The sequence below is a fragment of the Coturnix japonica genome, chromosome 12 (assembly GCF_001577835.2).
Source record: "Coturnix japonica isolate 7356 chromosome 12, Coturnix japonica 2.1, whole genome shotgun sequence".
NCBI lineage: Eukaryota > Metazoa > Chordata > Aves > Galliformes > Phasianidae > Coturnix > Coturnix japonica.
Genome location: NC_029527.1, coordinates 9,416,761 through 9,439,147, shown reverse-complemented (window position 1 = coordinate 9,439,147; position 22,387 = coordinate 9,416,761). Strand labels below are relative to the sequence as shown.

Genomic DNA, 22,387 nt, shown 5'->3' with positions numbered 1-22,387 from the left:
TAACGCATATGTACAGTGACAATAATGAAAAGATGGTGGTAAATACCCAAAAGGTTATTTACAGGAAAAACTCACCTGTATGGAAGCCTTCAGTCTGCTGGGAACTGCTAAGGCAATCTCCACCAAGCAGCAACCTCCAAGAGATGCTGCCTTAGTGGTGGTCAGCCCTTAAATGAGGTCTAGAGGAGGTGGAGTCACGCTCCATCCCTTCCAGGAGCACAGCTAAATTACTCTCATGTGTGCTCCCACAACTGACCCAACACTTGCCTCAGCTGATTAATCAGAGGTTCAGGCTGTGATTACCAATTTCCCATACACACGTATGTTCTGGAATTTAAGTTCTAAGAAGTTCTCTGTCAAAGTTTAGCTAATTATCTGTAGAGGATCCTGCAGGTGAAAAGGGCATGAAATGCCCACATGACTTAAGTATTTGTATTTGCTCACATTAAATTGTATTGCAGAGCTTGTGAACAGCTTAGTAGAATATACTGTTTCACCTTCTTTCCTTTTTTCAAACTGTTGTTTTTGAAAATACAAGTTTATTTCTTTCAAATCTTCAGTAAGCAGAACTCACTACATTTACATTGCTAATTTATTCACAGACACCATAATAGCTTGAATTGATGTGAGTTACATGCTAATAACAATTAGTCATCTTTTTAGCTTTGGCGACAGATAAGATAAATTATTCATGTTAGTCTAAAGACTCAGCATGTTTTTAGGCAGAGAACAATAAAAAAGTATGAGTGTTGGTTAGTCTTGCAAAGGTTTTATCTGACCTTTCCAAATTAGAAGCAGGACATAGAAGAACATGGTAGGACTAGACTAACTGTATTGAAGCTTTCAGAAAAGGCTGAACATAAACTTCATTTAGGAGATTCAGCTGGTGAGATTATTTGAAATGCTGATGTTTAGCACGGATGAGATTTGCTCCTTGAATTTTTTGTGAGTCAAGCGTGAAATACAGAAACATTCCCAGAGTATGTTAAATTCTGTAGCTTACTGCAGAGATTAACTCATATACTTGCAAGTAAACAACTTATTTTTTAATCATTCTTCCAGTCATCACTTTCACTAATGCAGCAGCACAGCATGGATGGTATTTTAGGAAATATATTCCAAATGAGCAACGTTCTACTTGTCAGATTTAAAAGGATTTGTGCAATTATCATAGAACTGAAAACAAAATGCACAGTCCTAGTTTAAGAATATGTCACCAGTTACACTGGCATTTGTTCTGAAAGAGGATAGTTATTTTTCTACTGCCTTATCAGAATAAAGGCTTTTTCCATTGTTGGAGCTTGCAAGCAATCCAAACTTACTTCCTGCCTATTGGAAGGATCTGTTTTCCTCAGCTCCCTGAACTTCTTCAGTAGTTCATAGTTCCCCATTCTTTTTCCTCCACAGTTCTCAAGGTATCTGTTATCTAAATGTATTTGTTCTTGCTGTGCCTCTTAAAAGCATTTCAGTTCTTAGTCCATCTTTCTGCAGTATCTCTTGAGACCATGTGGATCGTCATTAACACCTTTCTTTTCTGTGCCCTTCTTGAGTCCATATGTGTGAGTACCATTTGGGGGGTCATACTGGATCTTTCTTCAGCAGCCTGTCTCTCAGTGTTTGAATGGATACCCCCTCTGCACACAGTGTGAATCAGTTGTCTCTCTGAGAGTTACTGAAAGGGGAATTTGTGATATTCGCATGGGCTGAACAGATAAAGATGTGTACAGAATTGTTCACTTGGAGAAACTGAGACGTGCTTTAGCCAGAACTCTCTCAGACACTGAGACTGTTTCCCTTCAATAACTATAGACTGTTTTTAACACATTTATGCAGAAGGTTCTTCTTAAAAGGGTAATTTCTTGTTTCTCCAGTTATTGAAAGAGAATTAAAAAAAAAAAAAAAAAAGAAAAAGAAAGAAAGAAACAAGAAAGAAGATTTGGTTAAAAACTATAGGTTTTAGATTTATGTGTAAATGGACACATTAACCACTGTTGGAAAGAAAGAAATGAGGATGGGGGGGCAGAATACACATCCTGAAACCATGTGGAAATCACTCACACCTGGAGATCCAGGTGGCTAAAGAAGTTGAGCATTGTCAGTTTCAGTTATTTTCATGACAGTGTCTTCTATAGTAATTTATGAGGAAGTCTATGTTAAAAAGCTGCCATGTCCTGCCATAATTAAAACAGAGAAGACCAACGTCTATTTCTGAACAATACATAAACTTTCAGCTTCTGAATAGCTTACAAAGACTGTGAACTGCCAAGAGTGAGAGAAGCTTTTATTTGTCCACAATACAGGTAGAAGAAACAGCACTCAAATAAGTGTAATTACAAAGGATTGTGAGGTGCATCTTTTCAAATGGCAGCAGCAAAGAAAAACCATGAGCATTCTGACAAGTTAATAGTGTAGGAAGACAGGAAAAGAAGTAATAAGGTCAGTTAGAATATCCTCTTTTAAAGTTTAAGGAGGCTGTCAGTGTGGTTTGAAGATCTACTGGAGTCAGTCCCTCAAACTGTCCACCCCTTTTTCTTTCACAGTTCAAAAAATGAAGGAGTAATGATTGTTTACCTAAAAAGAAAATTGCTGGCAAAGTTGTGATCTGACATACAGCAACAGTGATCATGAGTAAGAGCAGAGCGAGGTGCGCAGTGCAGTTGCTTTACACCCAAGAAAAGTAGCAGTTAAAAACTAGTAATAAAGAAGGAATCACTTCTCTCTTTCCAAGGATTAGGGCTCACTGAATGCTCCAAAGGGAGCCAGGGTCGCACACATGAATTGCTTCCACCTGTGCTCACAGGGCTGGCTACACCCCCTAACCAGGTGCTCAATCACTGGTTCAGGCCATGACCTAACAGTTGCCATCCAGTTTGGTTTGTACAGTTTGTTGTTCAGGATGTTCAAGTAAAGTAAATAATGTGATCTGTTGTTAGAAATAAGTTTTGTTCTGTCTTTTTAAAGGGCAGACTTTTTAGCAATTTATATAATTCTGTAGCTAGAATAAATGGATTAAATATGATACGTTTGTTTATAATTGAGCTATCTATTACCTGTATATAGCAGGGGTGAATGTAACCTTTTCTTTGTAAATATGAAAGGACTGATGGTCTTTCTGGAACAGATACATTTATGGAATGAAAAAGAAAGCACAGAGAGTTACAGTCAATAAACAGAATTAGCTACACACATAAATAACTGCATGATAAGGGTAATCTGATTCTGGGAAAGATATTTGCACTGAACTTTCCACTTATTGATACTCATTAGAACATATATGTATATGCTTCATCAATGCTGAAGAAATCAAAAACTATTTTCTAGAGTTACAGTTTTCTAAATGAATTGATAGAGTTGGCTGTGTTTCAGATGAACTTACCATAAACAGGATTTATTACGAAACTGAGAGAGAAAAAGCCACACAGATGAGGTGATATCAAAACCAAGATGTTAACATCTCAGGATATAGCTATAACTTAGAAGTTTTCTGAACATGTTAGAAGAATTAATGACCGTTTCAAGACGTTGTTTTGGGTTGGGGTTTTGTTTGAGTGTGTGCAGCTTTAAGAGTAATGAAACTGCCACAGTGCATTATTCTTGATCACTGAAAATATCAGCTCGTTCTTTCAGTTCGGGAATCGATGGCAAATATGTCAATTATCTTGTCAAAAGAACCCAGAAGTCACCAATTCTTCACAATTGCTTATATTTGGAAAGCATTTCTATTTCAGCAATCAGATTTCCTGATTCTCTTTTAAAGAACCTGACACCTCTTGTACTGCCTTTTTATGGAGACTGTTTAAGAAGAGTTTAGTGGGTGGGTTGTTTTTTTTTCCTTATTTGTTTCCAGAAAATGATGATCAGCATAGAAAATTCCAGTATATAAAATGAAAGGTGGTTCTTCATAACTTATTCTTCAGGCCTTGGTAACATGTAACTCTTCTTCAACTTTTGTTGTGTAGATATTTGATTGATTATCATCGTAACTGTTTTAATGATGGCAAAATACAGAGCTCTGGATTTCAGATTATCAGAGAACCACTATCTCCAATTGACAAGTAGCATGTAAAATAAAACATGAGTGAAGTAGAAACTGATCCTGAAAAAGCTAATGTAAGAATCTGTGACCGTGGCAAATCACAAAACCATTGATATTCCTTTGCTCTTTCTGTCTCTAAAATGAGAAGATGTGGGTACTACCCAGTATTTGTGAAGAACATCACTTTTATAGACACAAAGGCTTGAAGATGACTAAGACCTAATATGCTAGCATACTAATAGTTAATATTTACCGGAGGATTCTGCCTGGATTTTGACCAGGGTATGTGGAAGTTTCCATGGATAATAAATTGTATGGCAACTGTATGCTTTTTGCATAGCGACGTTAATGAAATACCCTCTTTCCTTTTTGGTAAACTTTCAGGTTAAGTCATTTATAAGGAGAAAAAACACTTTCATTTTAAGAACAAGCGAGCCTGATAAATGAAGCATTTCTTCAACAGTCCAATGTCATTTTTTCTAAGTTCATTTTAAGCCTTGAATTGAACATTAACAAATGGTTATAAATGATTATAAACACAACAAAGTGAATAGGTAATCTGAGAAGATGAGTTTATCTATAATCTTGGGTAGCTGTTACTATTTACTTGCAATCTGGCATTGGTTACCATTGTGAGGAGAATAGTCAATCAAAGTAGAATATATAAAATAAAATTGAAAATTGAATTGGAAGGTAATCTTACTTTCAAATGGTTTGCAAATGTAGATGTTAAGTGTGAAATGAATGCAGTTAATGGCCGTAGCTGGGAGAGTTATGCACCTGCTGATCACAGGAATATTATTATAAATGAGGCTGATTTTCCTGTTGACTACCTCATTTTTCTCATCGTGGTCTCATTACTTTTCTATCACGTCTGACCCTTAGATATAAATACTCAAACACAGATATTGTAAAAATACATTAACTCCTATATGGATTTTTTTAAATATATCTTTGAAAATGAGGAAGCAATGTAACTGAAGAGTCCGTAAGTTTTACCACTTCCTGAAAAATTCTCTTTAATCTCCCAGCTGGTAAATTATTTTATAGAATTTTAAGACCATTTTCTTTCTTCAATTTTGCCCCTTCCTCAAATATTTCACCTGATTTCTACTTCAGTGTATAATTATTTTTATTGTTTATATTTATTTATGGAAATAAGTTTAAGCTTCTTTAGGTGCGTTTATGTCTATCTAGGGTTTGCTTCTTTATAGCATACATGCCATCACAAAAAGCATCTTATTCTAGATTGATGTTTCAGTGCATGATATAAATATGTATATTTTTACCTAAATGATCATATTTGTATTGTACTTGGGAATGTAACTAAGCTGTACATTTACTAATAGCCTTTTGACTGCAAAGGTACCTAATATGTTTCAGGAGAGAGAAAGATAAAAATTTTCATACAAAGCTAAACTATGACATTTCAACATTATTTCTTGAAGTAATATTATGGAGTGAAATAAAGTTTCTCTTGCCAGTTATTTGGAGATATTCATGATTTAAGTTCAGGCTGGTACTGTTTTGTCAAAATCATCTTTTATATCATCATTTTCCATCTCAAATAACACTGAGTTTCAGCAAGAATACTGTTTTTGTTTGGTGCTCCTGCATCTACCTGATTCAACCTACCTGCTCAGCTGTCTGCATAACCAGGACATTAGGAGTGTTTCAAACAACCACTACTGCCATTCACTGGAATTCTTTGGCACCTCAATTGCACTGCATTTCTGAGCAGCAACATTTAGAACAGAGTGGAGAGTTAGAAAAATAACCTACACTTAGAAAAAGCCCTACACTTTCACCAAAGTATATAAAAGAAGCAGAGTAATGGATGGAGCTGTGCCTGGATCTGGGGAACAAGTTTAGCTGTATGGCCAACTTGATGATCTTAGGGGAATTATTTCATGTTTTGCCCCAATTTTATCAAAAGCAAAATCAAGCCCAGAATCCTACCATTGTAAGATGCTTTAAGATCTTGTGATGAAAGCACTTTTCAAGAGCTTGATGGTATTATTCATCCATTCATAAATATACATGCAGCTGATACTGAAATCTCCTGTCGATGGCAGTGCTGAGGACATAATGCTGTACTCCAGCACATAAGTGATATTTCTCTCTTCAAGATGCATGCAGTTTATTTGTGGAACTACTCATCTCTCAAAAGAAACTGCTAGTAGGCTCTTCCATTCTGTTTTGATTCACCAACCAGTGTTATGAGGATGGATAATTCAGGCTACGAATGGGAGAGTGAAGATCCAGCAAGTTGTGGAAAGCCTCTTAACCCCTTTTACTTTGTGTGATGTTCACAACATTAGTGGGAAAACAGAAGGAACTCGCATGTTTTTATCTAGTAGTACCCTTTGCTATTCACTTAATTACAGTTGCTTTGTACTGAATTATGTCCTTTGCTAAAGTCCTGAATTGCCAAAAATAGATGTAAAATGTTACACACCGAAGCTGATGCCTTTTCTCACTTGACCCCAGGAGTCCTGAGAACATTTCAGGATGTTTATCAGCGTATTTTGGGTGACAGTATTTCATTAGTTCAGCAGCAGGTAGTCCTTACTAATTAAAAATGTTGTTGAAAAAATAAAAAAGAAGTAATCTACAGGGTAGTCTCACAATTTTGATTTCAAGTTTCACAAGCCCAGAATTTAAATCATAATTATTTATGAGTAATTACTTTTTGAAAAAATAATAGTGACAGCAAGTTGTTTACTGTAATTATTTGTCACCTTCTCAGAGGGGCTGCTAATTATAGAGAAATACCCATCTGTTAGAAATGGGGTCGTTCAGAAATGTAAGAAAATGTATTGTGGTTTCCCCACAGAGACTGCAGCCTTTAAAGTCTGTTGTTCAGTATCACAGAGTGGCAATACCAACGTTGTGCTGCTCACAGGACTTGAAGATAGCAGAACATAAGCAGTCTCTTTATCAGTTGAAAGCAAACCCAGTATTTGTGATCATGGCTGTGGTCTAAATCTATTACAGGTGTTCAAATTCAGCATCCTTAGTGTCACTGTGAGATGACCTGAGTAGTGAACGATGCATTTCTGTATTATGTTTTACACTGGAAGGTGTGTGCTCTGCAAGTGAGATGAACAGACGGTCTTATGCTTAAGCTGACAAAGAGTCTGTATAGAATGACAGAGGCTCTTTTCAGGAAGGGAAAGCAAATAATGTTTTTCTAGTTAGAAGGTGACAGTGTATCCCAAGATAACATGAGCTTAAGCGGAAGAAACAAGTGTGATTATTAAAGGCTACTGGGTTCGCACTTCAGACAAATTGAATTCTTTCATAGTCTAAAGGGTTGTGGAAATCTAGGAAAGAGTGTAGACTGTTGAAATAAAATTAGCATGTAAAGTGATTTTATATATGCAGGAATATAGCCACCACGGTTGGATTTGAGAAAGAAATCTCATTACTCATCTTGTAAAAAGTAATTCTTAAATTCTCTATTTGCTATCACTGACACGAAGGTTCTGCATAAGAATAATAGGGATTTTTTTGTGATTGCTGAAGATACTGGGTTATTGAATTGACAAAGATCCATCCTGTTCTCTCCTGCTTTTATTTTGCAGGATAACTGATTTAGGAAATATTAAAAGAAGATTATATTTGTCAACGGTCCACAAGGAATTGTCTGTCACCCCTCTGCATGCAAAAATTCCTCTGTTTATGATCAAGCGCAAAATAGTAGGTACTTGGGGTGTCCTTTAACTGTGGGTGAGCAGACATTTTTATCAAAAGGATTTTACATAAGTCTACAGACCTGTTGAAATCACTTTTTGCTTCAGAGCACAACTGCTTCACAATGTGTGTGTGTGTCCCACCTCCTGGGTGGTATCAGAGCTGCTTAATACCATTCTCGAAGATTTGTGATGTTTGTGATGTGTTTATCTGTCATTTTTACTGTCTATCCAGCCTGTGGCCCTGTGTCTCTCCTTCTTTATAGTACTCCTATTCACATGTACCTTTTCCAGTAGTGACCTTTTATAACATTCGCTGGAGCTGCAGCTGTCAATTATAGTTGATGACTACTTTCATGTGCTTCGGGTTTCTCCAGTTTCTAGAATATAGAAGACACCACATATCAACCTGATGAAAATAAAACAATAGTCATCACATTCTCCCCATTGTTTTCTCCCATACCCAGCCAGGGCATATGATAATACCTGTCAGGATAGAAAACCTGGGAGGTTACCATATAACCTTGTAAGAACTTGAATCTTGAATACTGCTTTAGAAGAACTGTCAGAAACACAGGTGTGAGCTCTTCTTAAACATCTCAGGCTCAATCTGGAAGACATAAAGCCACAAGAAGATATATTCTGTTAGTTCTCTTTTTAGTATTATTTGCTTTATGCAAAACTTTTTTTCCTAGGAACATATTGAATTTTGTTGTGGTCCATACCCAGACAGATACTGGAGCTACTAATTTCTGTATCATAAAAAACAACAACATGCAAGTAGAAAATGTTCATTCAACATCTTGCTCACAAGTTGCTTATTCTGAAATAGCTGCAGAATGTATTGTGAGTGTGGTAGGGAACTGAGCTCACTTGAACTGGGAGTCACTAGGCTGTATGTAGTGAGTTGCTGACATAAATAGTCGTTGGAAGCACAAAAACACCTTTTTAAATGTCAAAATGTTATGCACTGTGGGTCACAGCCTGTGAGGATCTAATACGCCGTTAAGGCTTCATTAATTGAGATCTGTACACTAATACACTTCTGCAGTGATTATTGGTGATTAAATAATTTTGTTTCTTTTTCCTAGTGGTGCAATTTGTGCATTGACCTGGTAGCATTCACCAGTGAAATATTCAGAGGAGCCATCTTCCAGTCCTTGGATGGAATTATTATTTCAGCTAACTGTAAACTGAGGAAGATCTTCACATTAAAATCCAAGCCTCAAGATACAGCTGAAGAAAATGGTGTGTTATTGTTGCTTTCTAGTCTTAATCACAGCTGTTTATATTACAAAATCAAAAGCTTCCTGGTCTTCAGATTTACAGTTTGAAAAATGATCTGACTACCTGAAAATTAAAGGGACATTAAAGGGATTCTGGAGAAGTTTAGCAAGACTGTCAATGTATCAAAATGTGTCTTGCATTTGGAAGACCTAAACCAATAAGGCAGAGTATATGATCATTGTGATTACTCCTGATTTTTTGTTTGTGAGCTTGGAAAATATATTAATTCACTAAATGACTATAGAGGAAACCCAACCCAGTACATTCTCAGTGGAAGCTGCACTGAGAGGCGGCTCTGGCTTTAATTTAATTTAATTCCATCAGCACAGCTTTTTTTTCTCTTGCCCATTCTAAACAGATTTTGAAGTGTACATAAATGGTCTAAATGAGTTCCAGAATTCCAAAACATAGTTAACATAATGAGTAGACAGCTTTAATGAACTGTATGCATGGTAAAATATTGCACTTTTAATTACTGGATTATCATTTCTATGATTATTACACAGCTGGTGGGCATTAGTATTTTCTGTGTGCTTGTGAATTTCCTTCTGTAGGCAATGCTTCAAATCAGGTTTCAGCTCAAGGTTTGGCTGCATAAAAATAGCACGATACTTCATACTTAATTACAGAAAAACAAGAATAGTTTTTTGTTATTGATTAATTTTCAGTTAATGATCATGAATTGATAAAGCTTTTTGTTCTTATCAGATAACTGGGACAGTTCAGTTCCACTGAGTGCAGTGATGGTGTAACTTGTGACAGTTGAGCTCTTTTGCTTTAACCTCCTCAGTGGTGTTCTCTAGGTGTAACATGTTACTCTTCTGTAGTACTTGCATGTGCTGTGTACTGTATTCTTAAAATGACAGCAAGTAGAAAGGAGAAACCAGTATTTTTGAATGAGATCACTGACATGGATAGGGAAGAATTAATCTCCTTTGCCCTGTGGTATTGAGGCATATAAGCTTGATATACACCTCTGGCTTCCATGTAATCCAAGGATTACATATGCTTTTTTTTTTTTAACTATGTATTGTCCCACTGTAGTAAATAGCATGTGGGCTTGCTGAACATAGCAGTTAGTATTCAGCTTGGCTAAATAACTATGGTCACTACTGTAATACGACATAAGACAAGTGAATTTTTCTATTAGATACTCAATTCTTGGCCCATTATTTGTGCTAGGTTTTGGAGTTACACATCCTTCCTATTCCAGGAAAACTGGCTAACATTCCTTATTTCAGCCTCGTCACACAGAAAACTGTAAGAATTTACATCAAGACTTAAGGAAGGGTCCTAACTCTGAAAAGGTTATTTTGTACAGAACAACTTTCATAAACTCAGTTTATACTGGTTATCAAAGGGAAAGCAGAGACAATAAGATCACGTTCTACCAGCACCTGCTGTCACAAGAAGAAACAGGTTGGCAGCTTTTTGGTTTAGTACAGAAGTACAGTGGGACACAAAGCTTGGAATTAAGTCTTGTCCAGTTTTTTTATTTGCATATGCAGGACTTTGCTATTTGCTACTCAGATATCCCACTGATATCACAGCCATGGTCAGATGATCAGTTTGTCTAAAAATCAGAGTACCACCATAGCAAATGTTACAAATGACTGTAATCCACAATGTATGTTATCTAATTAACTAGAAATGTAAAGCCAATTTGATGCCATTGTCACCTGTGAGTGAAGACAATGTTTTTATTTTCTAGATCAGCGCGTTGTTCCATTTACACCATGTGAACCCACAGATGTTATTCCTCGATCCTGCCAGCTTAATGCAGACGTGCCACAAGTTACACAACTGCTGAACTTGGCTAAAATTCACAAGCCAGAAATAAAATGCAGGAGTTCTCCAGTAACAATGCAAGAAACAGGTATTCCATTGTTCTGAATTACTGTCCATGTGGTCCATGCAGCATGCGTACAAATAACAGATGTTTGATGAAAAAGTGCATGCTTTATTTTTCTATTGCCTTCAAATAAAATATAGCAACTCTTAAATCAAGCTTATCAAGTACAATAGTGAGTGCTGTATTGAAACCACCAGCAGCAAAAAGTTTGTTTGAAACCAAAGAACTCAACATCCCTGGCCTATGTGAACATGAAACATAAGAAATATCTTTAGCTTAAAGATTAACCTTTATTTTTAGCCTCATCTTACAAACATGGCCTGTGTTCTTCCAGATGTGCATTTCGAAGTTCAGACACCAAGCTTGCTTGCAAATGGAAGCTTTGGTATGTTTAAGTAAATTTCAATTGGAGAATGGGCTTTTTAGCCACTAAACATTTTGTTTATTTGATATTCAAAAGACCAAATTATTTTTAGTCTCATCCACTTTTAATTACACATATTATTTCATTACGCCATCAACACACTGTTATGTGTTGATGTAGGTAATTAATTGCAGTCAATTAATGTGTTCATAAACAGAAATTTTCATGCAAATCAGATTTTATAATTGAAGCTAACAACATCCCAAGGTAGTCAGCAAATTAAAGAAATTGATGTTGGGTCATCCAATCTTGTGAGATGGCAGCTGTTAGCAGGAACCAAATGTCACAGCACAAACAAAGGAAAAAGCTAATGGCAGAAAGTGGCTTCTTTTGTGCTTATTAGTGCAGTAATCTACAACATTTGTATGATTAATGTATGATCTTTTTTTCACTTCTCTGTTGGCAATAGAGATAGAACTTATCTGGAATGAATATTAATTCTATAAAAATGCTTAAGAAAATCTACAGAATGTTGTGTTCCTACTTGATTTCTCTTTGCTTTATGAAGAGATCTCATCACAAAAGTGAGGCAATAATTTAACGCTTAAAGTTGGAGCAAGAAAAAAACCTTCACACGTTTCAAATTTCAATTGTAAATTAATGTGAGGTTACAATGATTTATTTAGTTGCTCTGGGAAGGAGAATCCACTGACAAGCTTGGAAGTTCAAGAAAAAGCAAAAGGCAAAGGTTTATTACATGCAAGTCTGGAGCCCTGATCATAAAATTACCTTCATACATTATCAGGCAACTTCATTCCTTTTACATTGTTCTCAAAGCATTCACCTACATTACATACTCGTTTTCTTTCTTTATTTTTGCAGAGAAGTTGGCATTTTCTCTGCTTGAAAACGATAACAGAAATATTTTAAATAGTAAAACCTGTCAATAAAGGGCTATTTACTTATTAGAGCTGTTTGTTCTCACTGCCACAGGTTGGGTTTCCACTGAACTTCTACAGAAATCATGCAAGTTTTCTGTGTGTTTCTACATAGCTTCTTTTTAAACAAATCTTTAAAGGAGATTAGAAATAAATCTGTATAATGGACCAAAACTTTCTTGCTTGTATGTTTCTAGAAAATGCTTGTTTTCTTTAAGTAAAAAGATAGTGAACTTTGAGTACAGATTTCTGGGGACTGTGCTATAAAGGAACATAATTTTTGTGTGTCTAGGATCGATAACTCTTTCTGTTGATTTTAAAGTTATTAATATTTATTCTAAGTACTCTAATATATTTTTCAAACTGATTGTTCTTTACTTAGCTCGCTTGGTTAATAGAGGACAAGGCTATAAGAGCAGCAGTAAAACTCAGGACGTGTCACATATTGCATTTGGATCAAAGATCCTTGGACCGCCTCCATCTTCAAACAGAAGAGTCAGCACAAGGATATCTGGAGAGGTAAGCAGGCTTACGTTACAACAAAACTGCTCCTCTTCTACAAAGGAAGAGATCAACCAGCAAGAAGGAATGTTATACCCAAAATGTATTTCAGAATAGATATGAGCCTACATCGTATGTATGCTTGTGTGCAAATATTTTTTTATGATGATGTCTTTCAAGGTAACAAGGACTGCGGGTAGCAAAAGTGATAGATCCTACCGACTTCAAAGTCCAGAAAAAAGAACTGAATCCCTACAAAACACAGAGAGACTAGAGCTGTCGTTCTCACCATGCATGGATTCTTTAGGTCAAGGAGATAAAAGAAATACTCACCAAGCAGCTAAAGACATACATCAAAATGGTAAGAGCCTAAAGGGAGCAATATATAAAGAGCTCACACACAGCCAAACATTTTCTCAGGATTCTGACTTCAGAGTGTAAGTCTTAATTCTCAATTTTACTAATCCTTTGCCTACCCAGTTAATAACTGAATGCATTTGTGTGAAATTATGGCTTATTCTCTGATACGATCTTGAAAAAGTGCTCGTTCTCTGAAGGTTTTATAAGCATTTTGAGCCAAGGACCACCACCTGCTGACAATAGCTGCAGGGTAAACATATTCCTGTCTACCTCGTGCTGTGTATGTAACTGGGCTAGTGTAGTGATTCTTGGTAACTTTGCAGGTTTTGCAAGGCTGTTTTGTGTACTTCTGTATTTTGCCCTTCTGTACATAGTGCTCAATTTTGATTTTATTGTGTCTGTCATATTCCTGCTGCCCCACAAATTCCCAAGCTGTTCAGACCATGATTGTATCCCTGAGCTATGCCCTGTATACTGGTCTTCCATACCTCAAGTAGGAAAAGCATACCTGCTCACAAGTATTTGATACATGTCTGGCTTGTATTTCAGACTCTGCAGTTGAGACTGAGAAAACCTCTGAGAATGGAAGAGCAGATTTGGAGCTCCCCTTGCCACAAGATCCATCAACAGATAAGAACGGTCATAGAAGATTATGTCTAAAAAATGCAGACGAAAGCACATGGGAGACAAGCACTGGTACATTGCTAATTTTTATGTTATTTTACATCTCAGTTCTGTGTGGGGCAGGGGACTGTTTGTGGTAAATTTCAAAGGACTCAGAAGCAGTTCACATAAAATAAAAATGTATGTGCTGTAGGGATTATGGAAATCAAACACCCTGCAACAAAAGTGCTTCTGAGCACTGATAAAGATTTGTAGGATTAAGCAGAGTACCAGTGCAGTAAATGGGTAAAAAAGAAAAATTCCACACTCGCTTCATTAAAGGGAAAGAACTAAACTTTTTTTTTCTTTAAATCTCTATTAAATTTACCACTAAAGACTCCAAACATTGCATGAACAAGAAATTTTACTTGTTCCAGATAAGAGTTTAGGATCTCTCTTATGGGATCCATATAATATCTTTTTTGTTTGTTTTCCTTTAAAGATAAGCGGTGAATTTTATTTTTTCTTATTATTATTTCTGGATTAATGTCTTCTGATGAACTTCCCATAAGCAACTTATTGCTTAAAGAAAATTTGCTATCCTCTGTTCTGAACTTCTCCAGAGATGACAGTGGGAAAATGGTAGGAAAAGTTCACAGAAAAGGGGAAAAAAGCACATCCCACAAAACCTGATAGTCCTACTAATGTTCAGTCAAATACTGTACAATTGCTTTACAAAAGAAAGTAAAACATATACTGGCATTATCAGATGAGGAAAAAACCAAAGCCACTCCTAACTAATCCTTACCAACCATTTAATGTTTACATTCACACTGAATACCCAATGCTAATAAAAGCAAAGAAACAGTTGTTACTGGAATAACTTGTATTGCAGTAGTTATTCATGCACACTGTCAGGATTGTAACCCCATAAACCTCAGAATTTGATGTTCAAGCCAAGTAACTCCCAGCAACTGATGTCCTACAGCAAACATCCACACGCTTGGTTCAACAGCACCAACTCAGCCACAAACAAGATCTCACACTTAGATGTGTTAACGTACATACACCCATGACAATGCATTGGCACAAAGACTCATTCCCTAAACAGTCTCACAGCATATATGATTTTTTGACTCTCCATTTATACAAAACAAGTTGTAGCAACAAGAATCTGTCATGTATAACTCTTTTCTTATAACCAGATGGTTAGTATTCTTAAACCCTGTGCAGCCGTCACCTTCAGTCATCTAGGGACAGCACTATACTTGTGCCATTAGCTTGAGTAAATATTAATTTAAGTTTTATGAGTGGAGAACATTCATAGGTACTTTTTTTTAATCAACAAATGTTCCACAGCAGGTACACAGTACCTTTATAAAGGTAAATTATTTTTTTGCAAGCAAAAAAAAAACAAGAAGAGAAAGCATTGTTTATAGTTTGTCAATCTTAAATATGCACTGTTAAAACCTTCATTAAAATGTTAGGCTGCAATTAGAAGCTTTACCATAAGCCTGACTGTGTAGAAGAACTAATTAGATGTTTAGGTGATCATTCTTGCATTTATCGTGTTTGCTGCAATGCTGTGATTACATAGCAATTTACATATTTTGCTCAGAAGATGCTCCAAATTGTTCATTACAATTGACATGTAAATGGTGGGTATAAAAGAAATTGCAGTATAGTTTGTGGTTGAGAGATAATAGGATTCAGTTTGGTCGAAAATTCTCCATATCTTTCCCTTGTAGACCATTAACAAAATGGCACAGTGATTACAGGTTACTGAAGTTGCTGAACTCAATACCTCGTGTAAAATGACATTTAGAAACCTTCCAGTTTTTTCTTGCAGTTTCAGTTGCATCTGCATACAGCTTTTTACACATAAATCCAATTACCTGGCTAATTAAGATATGTTTTCAGGTGAGTGTGACAAAGTATTAAGTGATCAAAGAGAGAACTCTGCTCTCCAGTCCTTTTACAGACTCATAGTTATTGATCAAAAAAAAGGTCATTGGATTTACACAAGCAAAGGGTGATTCTTCTTAATGGCTGTGAATAGCGTCGCTCATTTCTTGAGAATTTTAAAACAAATAGCATTACTTACACATTCAACTTGCAACTCTTACAGTCCAAAAGCAATGTCCTGTATTTACCAAATGCAGTTGGTATTGTACGGTATGTTATCTAATTTAAAAAGAGATTGTATGAAAAGCCTCGGAGCTTCTTGCTACAGGTGCCCTTTATTTAGAGACTGAGAAATTTTCTCCTCTGGAACAAGTAGGTGGAAGCCATGAATATACAGGACGTGTTGAGTACTTTTCACCTGGTACAAACTGCTGTGTAGGACACTAACTGCAGTTCAGTAGCTTCACTGGCTGCGTTCAGTAAACTGGAAGAACCAGAGCAGCATAGTAAGAAGGCAGGCACTCTTGCCAGCATTCTCATTTTTCCTCTTGCTTTTGCTTTCATTTAGTTTAGAATTTGTTTTTTTCCTAAGCTGAATCTGCCTGGAGTAATAACTATGTCTAACAAAACTGAGAAAGAATCGAATTCCATAGTAAATTTACTCTGCTCTGTGACAACAGGCATTTTATTATTGCAGTGCTACTTTATTATTAGGTTTATAGTATTTTTTATTGAGACTTTTTCTTTTTTAATATGGTTGGTAACTTTGTTTTATGGAGCCAGAAAGTTTCCAAATCCAGCGAATAACCCACACCACGCCACCTTTCATGAAGATGAGGGAGGATCACATACTTGAGCGGTTCTCCTTATCTCCGCTGCTATTTGAGATTGGTTTTAATCAATCAAATTGACATATATTTTTTTCCGATGTCATCATTCCAAACTGCAAAATATAACTTAACAATAAGAATGTAAAAATGGTCTTTTCATGTTTATCTTGTGCTCTCAATCTTCAAATCCATTTCTGAAGTTTATTATTTGTTTTCATATTGGCAGATTAGTACAATCCGTGTTCAGGGAATCCTGGTGAAACAGATCTTCATACATTTTTCATGTCATGCTGTTTTTCAATAGAGCTACAGTTTGAAATTGAGATTTAAACCATTGGTTCTGGATATAAAAGAAGGTGTAGGATTTCAATAATAAAGCAGCAGATTGCAATGTTAAGAATCTTCCACCAAGTATGTGTGATTTTTGGAGGTAAAAGAGCCACAAAAATAAGCCTATAGAAAAAGATCAATTGCCAAATTTAGTAAAATTACATTTTCCTGGAATGAAACTCATTTTCAAATCTTAACAGCTAATCGGGCTCAGATTTGAAAAATCACAAGTTTGCACATCGTGTGTTGTACCCTGTGCATTTTTTGAGCTGCAATCAGGAAATGTTTTGGTTGAGGTCCCTAGAAAGCAGCCTGATGTCTTTCACTGAACCTTCATCACTGTTCCAGATGTACACATCAGAACTTCTGCATTAAAACAACAATCTCTTTCCCTACAACTTCCAGAGAAAAAAAGAGCTATCAGTATAAAGTATAGTTATATGTTTTACAATGCAGTAAATATTTTGCATTTCAGATGAATGGATGTTTCCAGAAAGTTCCACTGAGAACATTCAGTTGGATGGGAGCGAGCAGCATGCAGCCACTCAAGGTTCAGCCTGCTGGGATTTAACCTCACCAGAGACCGCTTTTATGGAAGATCAGCACAATGAAATGGGTGATTGCAACATGAATCAAAAAGAGATATTCACATTTTCATCAAGACCTCGATCAGCTCCTCATGGGAAATCCCCAAATACATCACCAGAACGCTGCATTTTCCCTCTGGATTTGAAGCAAGACAGTAACTGTGTCCAGGGGGAAACCCAACCTGAAGATAACTTTCAAGGAACTGACAGTAGTGAAGAGGTAGGCCGCTTTGTGTGTGCAGTTCTTGATAAAATAGTCTTTGTCCTAAAACTCCTAAGTTGAAATTCTGTCTTCAAGGTAGACAAGAAAGATAAATCATCTTTTCCCCATGTACCTTTAAGTAAATTTGTCTCTGTCAGGTTGCTGTATCTAACAGAATACAGGGGAGAAAACGAAGGCATTCCTTCTGTAACAAGTGGACAAAAGAAACTTAAGTCTTTGTCAGCCCTTATGCCAGTACTGAGATGTGAGCATTCTTTGATCATCTTCTAATAGAATTTAGGAAAGCCTGCATCATAGATTTTAGCAAGACATATATTTTTTTTTATGCTTGAATGAGTGTCCAGTAAATAAGGCTCCATTGTGCCTTTCAGAACTGTAAGCAGAGACTGTCTTGCTCACCAACTCTGTTGAACATTCTGGTGTATTTCATTTTTAATTACAGAATCTGTTTGCAAGCATTCCAGTCTTTTCCTCATAGGAGTAAAAATACAATCAAGATACCTAATGCTAGGACACACCAAACAAATATTGTGGGAATCCATATTCCTGATGCTAATTCAACAGATAACATTTCTATCAGCTTTTTTTTTCCCCCTATGATTTTGTGGGTTTCCCCACTACCTGCAACACTTAAACCTGTGAGGTTTTGTTATTTTAAACAAGGTTCCAGAATTTCAGAGTTAAATCAGTCTTAGTCAGGCTAGTAATTCATGAACAGTGTTATATATGTGATAACATACTGAAGATACAGAACTGCTTCGATTTCAGATAATTTCTTTGTCAGTTATCTTCATGTACAACAATCAGTGGCTTATTTTCATGACATGCCCCACTAAAAGCTCCAGGCCTCAGTTCATCTGGCAGTCTGTTAATGCTGCAGCAGACCGGACTGGGGCTGTCACCAGGTGGCTGGCACACTGTTGGGTTGATTGTACTGCTGGTGGATTCATTTGCTGGAAAACAGAGTTGCCAAAGAACTGTGTCCTTGATGGGCTTCCCTCCCATTTAAAAATCCTAACAATTCAAAGCACTCATTGTGTTTCCATTCAGACATTAACAGATGCCATCATCCATCACAGGAAGCTTACTGTCCTGGGATATGAAAGAGTCCACATGCTGTATAACATCACCAGTAATGCAGGAAAGCATGAGGTCCTTGATGGATAGACAAGGCCCGGTGACAAATGTGAAGCGTTGTGTGGTGTTCTTGGGTCTTTACATTACCCAGTTCTGCTAAAAGATCTATTGTTCCTCACAAGGAGCTATAAATCTCACATCATTGCATGTTATCTGTAATGTCCTGCCATACTGTCATCCTGCCCCAGAGATTCAGTGCCAAGTGTAGAGAGATAAAAGCCATGATCAAACACTCCTGTCTTGACAGCATGGGAGGAACACTGTGGCACAACATTAATGACCATTTATAAGGCTGATGCAAGACAGACTGAAAGAGTCCTATCTTGCCTACAAAGATTTGCACTACTATATAAACTTAAAACTTCCTTGGACCACGTGCCAGAGGTAGAACAGGGCATGGACTGTTTCATTCACAGTCTTTGGATGCAAACTGCATTACATAGAGTCAGTATTGCATCTGGAAATACATTACATGAAAACAAAAGATCATAGTTGCAGCAAACAGACCTACAGCATGCTGATTATTTAACTGCTATGTTAACAATTCATGGTTAGGCCATTCTACCATCTTGAAGAACTCACTGAACCAACAAATTACTCAGCAAACCTGTTTTGTCCATGTTCGTCCTCTTCCCTGCACAGCTGTGTTTCATTGCTTTTTGCTATAAAGCTGGATAGCATTATGCTGATATTCTGAATACTTATTTAATATTCAAATCGCTGACAACACTTTAATTTTGGGCACTGAAAAATATGGGGAAATAGCAGCCTGGAAAAGCCATGATAGCCAAACATAAGACCATTGACTTAATAGTAGCTGCTTTTATAACAATTTAAGGTATGCATGCAAAATTACTAAAATTCTTTGGCCAAATGATAAGATATTCCCTAATTTCTTTTGCTTAGAGAACAAAACATTTACTTGCCTAAGTTTAGTCTTGCAATGATTTTTTTTTTTTTTAAACAAAGCATGTTAATTTTTATGCTGAAGTAAACTACATTGTTACAGGTACTTGATACTACAATTGTCCTTCATTACCTTTAAATATATTAGAGCTTTTTCTGAACTCCAGCTGTATTGTGTTACTGTATAACATAATGGATTCATGCTCTCAAACTAAACAAGACATACCTCCAATCAGAACTAAAACAATTGCATACAAACATACATTTTGTTACCCCTGAAATAGAAGTGAAACTTAGTTCTTGATTAAAGTCATTTTTGAAATGCTTTTCTTGTGTTTTGCATCGCTCTGTCATTAGTTCTAAGCTTACATTTAAAGAGGCCAAATCCCAGATTCATCACAGCGTACATTTGAAGTTAGTGGAGCTGCAAAGGAGAATTATGTACTTTTTGATTAAATCTGTGGAAAAGCAATATAATCCATGGAAAAGTAAAATCGTTGTAAAATACAAGAGATGGGCCATTGGTTTTGCACCAGGATAAATTTCAAATAAGCGCATATTGACTCGATGCTGCATGCACTGGAAGCTGTGGGATATGCACAATAACTGTGCTAGAATTACACTTCACACGACTTTTGGGAAGGAGATGTTTCCGTAAGCAAGCTGATGACAGCAGGCATTCATAAATTCCCTTATTCATTTAGCAGCGAGTCACTGAAATAGTTAAATACTATTATTCAATTATGAGGGTCAATCACTGAAGGATAAAATCTCTTCCTGGTGACTGTGCTAATGTACCCACAAGGCCCACTGCTGCCAGACTCTCTTTTGGCTGTGAAGCCTCCAGTGAAGAAACTTTCCATCCTTAGGCAATTAAAAGTGTAATGTACTGAGATAGTACACAGTATCTTACATATGGACAGGTAGCATCTGATACAGAGATGCATGATGTGAAGATAAGGCCTCTCTCATACCTTCTTCCATGAAAGAAACACTAGACTTGCTTCCTTGTTATTTCCCATATGTCTGCATTTGCTGTTAGTTGCTGAGATGCAGCATGGGTGGACATCACACCTGATTTCTGGGAGGCTTTGCAGAGACAGTTATGAGTGTGAATGTAAGGTTTATAAACTAACTAGAGTTCTTCAGTGACACTCAGATAACATCCGCAGATAAGTCAGGTGATCTCAATTATTCCTTGTATTCTTAAGTTGTAGATGCAATGTGAAAATGCAGAATACTACTGATTCAATGGGAAGTTACTGTTATTGTGGACTTTTTACTCACTTTGTAAAACTGTTATAGAATAATCATAATTCCAAACACATCGGTTTAAGAGGCTACTAAATGCTAAACCTGGGCTAAAGTTTTGAGAAGCATAATCCTGTCTCCCTCTCTATCCTGTGGTTCTCTTAAGATGTAGAAGTGCTTGTAGGGTACTCAGGGTAGTTGCCAGGAAAAGCAGATGGTTCTCAGAATCTTTTTAAGTTTGAAATTAAGCAGTAGAAATTGAAGAGACACTTTGAAATCTTAAGGTCAAATATTTTACGCAAGACCATATTGTGTGATGGTGAGGAGAAATCACTCTTACTTTGTTTCCTGAATTTAGGATGACAACAGTGACTTTATCCAGAGTACTGAGAACCTTGAGATCAGCTGCAGCAGACAAGGAACATCTGATTCAGCAGCTTTTAAAGACAACACATTAAAGAGGATATCACAGAGAAATGAATACTGGAAAAATAAGGGATGCAGCAAACAAAACCTCGAGGAAAGCATGGTGTCAGAACCACAGAGTTCCACTGTGCAAAAGACAGAACTCACCAGCTCTCAGACAACCCTGAAGCCTACTCTTTCTCTTTCTCCAACTGGAAGTAAAACTGAATTCTTTAAAGTCATTCCAAGCATGTCTGAAAAAACTGAAAAACCTGAGAGAGTTTCTGGTCAAATAAAGTCATCAGTCAGCAAAAACCCCCTCAAGAAAGTCTCGAGAGAAAATTTACATCTGACAACACAGACTCGTGTAAGTGGTTTTTACTTGGAAATTAAGTTATTTGATTGTTTAGAGAAGCTATATTAGATATAACCAACTCCCTGAAATGAGATATAGTACATCTTTCATCCAGATACACTCCAGCTTCATCATAAGCGTCTACCAAGCTCAGTCTGTTGAAGGTTGTTTTTCTACATTTTGTTGCATGTAAGTTGATACTGTCAGAAACCACAGAGGTTCATAGATAGCAATAGATGCAACTCAGCAACTTGCATTTTGGCAATTAAGTGTTAGAAAGACAGGAGTCATTTTGAGTACCACCCTACCCTGCTCACTTAGTGATGTTCCTTGGTATCACATCTACACGTCTCCTGAAAACCTCCAGGGAAGGTGACTGCACAACTCCCTGGGCGGCCCATTCCAACAAGAGCAATTCAAGCTGGGCACCAAGGTGAAGATGAGCATCTAGAAAAACATACATTCAGGTTCTCAGTCTACCTCTGGTATTAACATGCAGATGATGCCATGCCACTGATACTTCAGTGTTTTTAATGAATTCAGTCACTCCTGTACTGATGTAAGAATTGTGGTTTATGTATCTCTTCATCCTCTGAGGATTCTAAGAATCTCCTCTTACACTCCACAAGTAGCTTAGCAGATTTTGTAAGAACAGAACATGATTTTCCATGAAGAGTGTTGAGGATTTCTTTGCGAAGGAAACAGAAAAGTAAGAATCAAATACTATAAAGTATGCAAAAGTAAAAAGTACTGCTGAGACCTTAAGGCAATGTTGTGAACTTCTGGATAAGAGCAGCCAAGGAAGCACAAGGTACACTCTTC

General features: G+C 36.7%; 1 protein-coding gene and 1 long non-coding RNA gene across 10 annotated transcripts in view; one reads left to right on the top strand and one right to left on the bottom strand.

The window, feature by feature from the left end:
* CFAP20DC (CFAP20 domain containing) overlaps positions 1 to 22,387 on the top strand; it is a 57,926-nt gene that overhangs the window by 12,228 nt on the left and 23,311 nt on the right. For all 9 annotated transcript variants that reach the window (XM_015874919.2, XM_015874917.2, XM_015874916.2 and 6 more), the window contains exons 7-14: positions 7,624 to 7,738; positions 8,823 to 8,979; positions 10,730 to 10,894; positions 12,555 to 12,691; positions 12,854 to 13,034; positions 13,583 to 13,729; positions 17,177 to 17,508; positions 21,164 to 21,577. In XM_015874919.2, coding sequence (XP_015730405.1) covers positions 7,624 to 7,738; positions 8,823 to 8,979; positions 10,730 to 10,894; positions 12,555 to 12,691; positions 12,854 to 13,034; positions 13,583 to 13,729; positions 17,177 to 17,508; positions 21,164 to 21,577 — 1,648 coding nt within the window. The remainder of the gene's footprint in view (positions 1 to 7,623; positions 7,739 to 8,822; positions 8,980 to 10,729; positions 10,895 to 12,554; positions 12,692 to 12,853; positions 13,035 to 13,582; positions 13,730 to 17,176; positions 17,509 to 21,163; positions 21,578 to 22,387) is intronic.
* Positions 1 to 22,387, bottom strand: part of LOC107319793 — a 52,582-nt gene that overhangs the window by 26,899 nt on the left and 3,296 nt on the right. The window contains exons 2-3 of the long non-coding RNA XR_001557943.2: positions 8,218 to 8,341; positions 8,017 to 8,111 (exon numbers count right to left, since the gene is read on the bottom strand). This is a non-coding gene — a long non-coding RNA (uncharacterized LOC107319793). The remainder of the gene's footprint in view (positions 1 to 8,016; positions 8,112 to 8,217; positions 8,342 to 22,387) is intronic.